The 3,854-nt window shown below is 37.7% G+C and overlaps 1 protein-coding gene across 1 annotated transcript; it reads right to left on the bottom strand.

Annotated features, from left to right (window-relative positions):
• Positions 1–1,696: 1,696 nt before the first annotated feature.
• LOC141522633 (olfactory receptor 13G1-like) lies at positions 1,697–2,629 on the bottom strand. Its single transcript, XM_074236174.1, has one exon. It carries the CDS (start codon positions 2,627–2,629, stop codon positions 1,697–1,699), a length of 933 nt encoding a protein of 310 aa, XP_074092275.1.
• Positions 2,630–3,854: the final 1,225 nt, after the last annotated feature.

Raw genomic sequence — 3,854 nt, 5'->3', positions numbered from 1 at the left:
CTTCATTTGCATATTTTTCATTAATTCCCTTGATATTTTTGACATTTTTTCTTCCAGATTAATTTTATAATTATTTTTTTCCAGAGATATAATCTAATTTCTAGTAGTTTGATTGGTATGGCATAGAATAAGTAATTTAATTCAGGAACAATTGTCAAATTTTATTATATTAACTCTATCTGCCCATATGGAATTATATGTTTTCAAAAGTTTAAATCTGACTTTATTTGTGTGAAAAGTTTTTTGTAACTATGATAGTATAACTCCTGGGTTTGCTTTGGCTTATAGACTCCCAAATATTGAAAGAATCGTATAAGATATATAAATAGCTTCTTTGGAAAAAAAGATGGCATTAAGGCTTTAGATTCCCAGTGGTCTCAGACAAAACAGGGAGTCTTTACTCCTGGGTACAAAAGATTTATTTTCTAATCTTAGCAAGAAAAAAGAAAGAAAAAGAAAGAAGAGTGAGAATGAATGAGTGAGAAAGAGAGAGAGAGAGAAAAGAAAGAAAGAAGGAAAGAAAGGATTGGAAGGAAGGAAGGAACGAAAGAACGAAGGAAGGAACAAAGAAGGAAGGAGTAAGTCAGAGAGGGAGAAAGAAAAAGAAAGAGAGAGAGAAAGAGAGAGAGAGAAGGAGGGGAGGGAAGAAGGAAGGAAGGAAGGAGGGAAGGAAGGAAGGAAGGGAGGGAGGGAGGGAGGGAGGGAGGGAGGGAGGGAGGGAGAAAAAAAAAGGAAGGAAGGAAAGAAAGAAATGACTTGCCCAGGGAAGAATCTCTTACATTGTATACTACTTTGAAATTTTCCATGTACTTTCCTATACTTCAGGAAGACAGCTTGCCTACACAGGAAGATGTCTCTGGACTTAGAGAAAGAAGACGTGTTACATTCTTGATACTTATAGCTTTGGACAAGTGATAGAAACATTCAGAGTCTGTATCTCTTCATTTGAAAAACAGGAAAACTATTATGTATCCCAAAGCATTGTTGAAAGGATAAAATAAATTAAAATTTTTAAAAACAAGTTTAGATATAAATCCTAAAAGAAATGAGAAATCATTCTTTTAATTAGTGTCCATACACTGCTTTGGGAAAAAGGTAAGGCAAAGCTCAGATGAGGAAACTCAAGTCCAGAAAAAGTGATTTTTACAAAAGTAATGGCAGACATTTTTTAAGTGACATGGCAGTGAATTCATGGAATGATTTTTTTTTCTGAAAAAAAACAAGGATGGAAGAACATGCCCAAAAAAAGATAGAAAAAAAACAGAAAGTTGGAGGAGGGCAAAAAAGGGAATTCAATGACACCAATATCTAAGCCTGTTGTTATCTACTATACCTTTATCCCTCCAATAAGGTTTAAGGAATAACGGTAAGGACTTTTACAAATGAAGTATTCAAGTCCACTTCTGGACTGTTGTATATTATTCTTAGGAAAGACTCAAAAGTTTTCTTTCTCTATTACAAAAGATAATGGAGAAGAAATAGCAAAGAAAGCTCAGGAAAAGCTATTCAAACAAGTGGTGGGAGAAAAGTTCACACTTTTAAGTGTCCAGAAGAACAATATTTTTGAAAGTCAAAAAAGTGTGTCTCAGATTAGAAAGCCCTGTCACATCAGGAATGCCCGATCATTACTACAAAGCCGGATTATGGGAAGGGCATTTCGAGATGTCCTCAATTTCAGCTTCAGCGTCCGTAGAGTTCAACATCTCTTGAAGAAAGAGAAGACTTTCTTGAGCCCCACTTTGACATCTTTGTTCCTCAATGTGTAAATGAGAGGGTTGAGGGTGGGAGCCACTGAAGTGTAGATCACAGATACGACTTTATTCTTATCCAATGAATAGCTGGAAGATGGCCGTATGTAGGTATAAATCACGGTGCTGTAATACATGCTGACCACAATGAGGTGGGAGGAACAGGTAGAGAAGGCTCTCTTTTTTCCCTCAGTTGTGCGGATTTTCAGGATACTGGAGATAATGCAGGCATAGGAGAGCATTGTGATCATGAAATTCCCCACAGCAAGAAATATATCTGCTGTGAAGGCCATGGTTTCATTCAGATAAGTAGGAGTGCAGGAGAGCTTCAGTAAAGGGGGGATCTCACAGAAAAAGTGATTGACTACATTGGATTGGCAGAAAGACAGTCGGAACATAAGGCTGCTGTTGATGCTAGTGTTGAGGATGCTGATGGACCAAACAGCAGCAGCTAATAGCATACAGACCTTCTTGCTCATCATGGTGCTATAGTGGAGGGGGTGGCAGATGGCCACATAGCGGTCATAAGCCATGGCTGTGAAAAGCAACAATTCAGCCCCTAAGGACCAAGTGAAGAAATATAATTGGGCCATGCAGCCTTTATAGGATATAGTCTTCCTGCCCAACATGTTTTCAAGTAGCCTTGGGATAATTGTGGAGGTGCACAGGATATCAACCACAGCCAAGTTAACCAAAAAGAAATACATAGGGGTGTGCAGTGTAGGATTAAAGCTGATTGTTACAAAGATGAGGATATTCCCTGACAGGGCCACTGTGTAGAGGGAGAGGAAAAAGACAAAAAACAAGGACTGAAGATGAGGGGCTTCTGAGAATCCTTTCACAAAGAACTCAGTTACCAGTGTCTGATTCATCCATGCCATTGGGTGGGAGAGTCTTGACTATAACCTAGATTCCACTCACCTTTCAGTTTAATTTTGGCCTAGGAAAAGAAGAAAAATATGTTCTTTTGAATATTAGCATTGACCTATTGATAGCCAATCAGTGACAACAAGAATTATTTGGGTTTAAGGCAATGTCAAATAGTTCTAACTGAATCCCAATGAGCTTTATCAAAGTCTGTTTTTTTTTCCAGTGCTGTATTTCAAGAAATCATAAATGATACTGTATGGGGCAAAAGAGTTAATTATGCCAGTCTTTTGGGGGGTGGGGTCTTTTACCAAGTCTCACTCGGTCATTATTTGGTTTTGCTATCTCATAGAAAGTGTAAATAGCAGATTTTTTTCTCGTTAGATGTTTTGGGAGTTTTCTACTTCCAAAGTGGTCTTTTTTTGCTTCATTTCTCATCTAGTCTTCATCACTGATTGGGTTTTGCCTCAAATAAACTAAAACCTGAGAAAGAGTTTGGCTTAAAATGCTCAAGGTCTCTCATTGAATCCAGTGCCATCTCTAGTGATACTGAATTATACCTTGGCAATGGACCTGAATGGCTCTGGAGGAAAGAGTGAGGCTTGTGACTTTGAGCTGCCCTACCTCACTTAAATCCAATTCACTTTCAAGTCAAGATGACATTTTCCTAATGCTCTTTTAAGAATGAAAGACAAACTACATTTTGTGAGTAATAGAAACTATCTCACAGGGGATCCAACTAGCCAGTTTTGGGGGTGGGGATGCTTTTTCCTTCTTTACTTCCTTCTTTTCTTTCCTTTATTCATTTCCCTCGCTCCTTCCATCCCTCCATCCACTTTGGGAATCTTAATCTTATCTGAAATATAAATTTTTATCATTGAAATCTCACAAGATATTGTGGGGTTAAGGGACCAGCTTCTTTGTTCCTTCCCTATTTATTTATTCTATCACTTAATCACATGATAATGAGGCTCTGAAAGTAAACATGGGAGAGCACAGTGGTTCTTGAAGTGTGGTCTGAAGACATCTGGGATTCCTCAGGATACTTTCAATGAGTCCTCAAGGTCAAAATGATTTTCATAATAATACCAAAAGATGATTTACCTATTGAAATGCTTCTTCCTTTTCTAAGTACATATCTGTCTAAAACAGGTTTTATTCACATAATAATAGCTATGTTCTACAGCAGATGGAGTACCAGAATGAGTTGTGAAGACTCAACTTCTTGACCTCAAATCA

This window comes from Macrotis lagotis, chromosome 4 (genome assembly GCF_037893015.1).
Source record: "Macrotis lagotis isolate mMagLag1 chromosome 4, bilby.v1.9.chrom.fasta, whole genome shotgun sequence".
Lineage (NCBI taxonomy): Eukaryota > Metazoa > Chordata > Mammalia > Peramelemorphia > Peramelidae > Macrotis > Macrotis lagotis.
The sequence above is the reverse complement of the archived record's forward strand: the minus strand, read 5'-3'. Positions and strand labels throughout refer to the sequence as shown.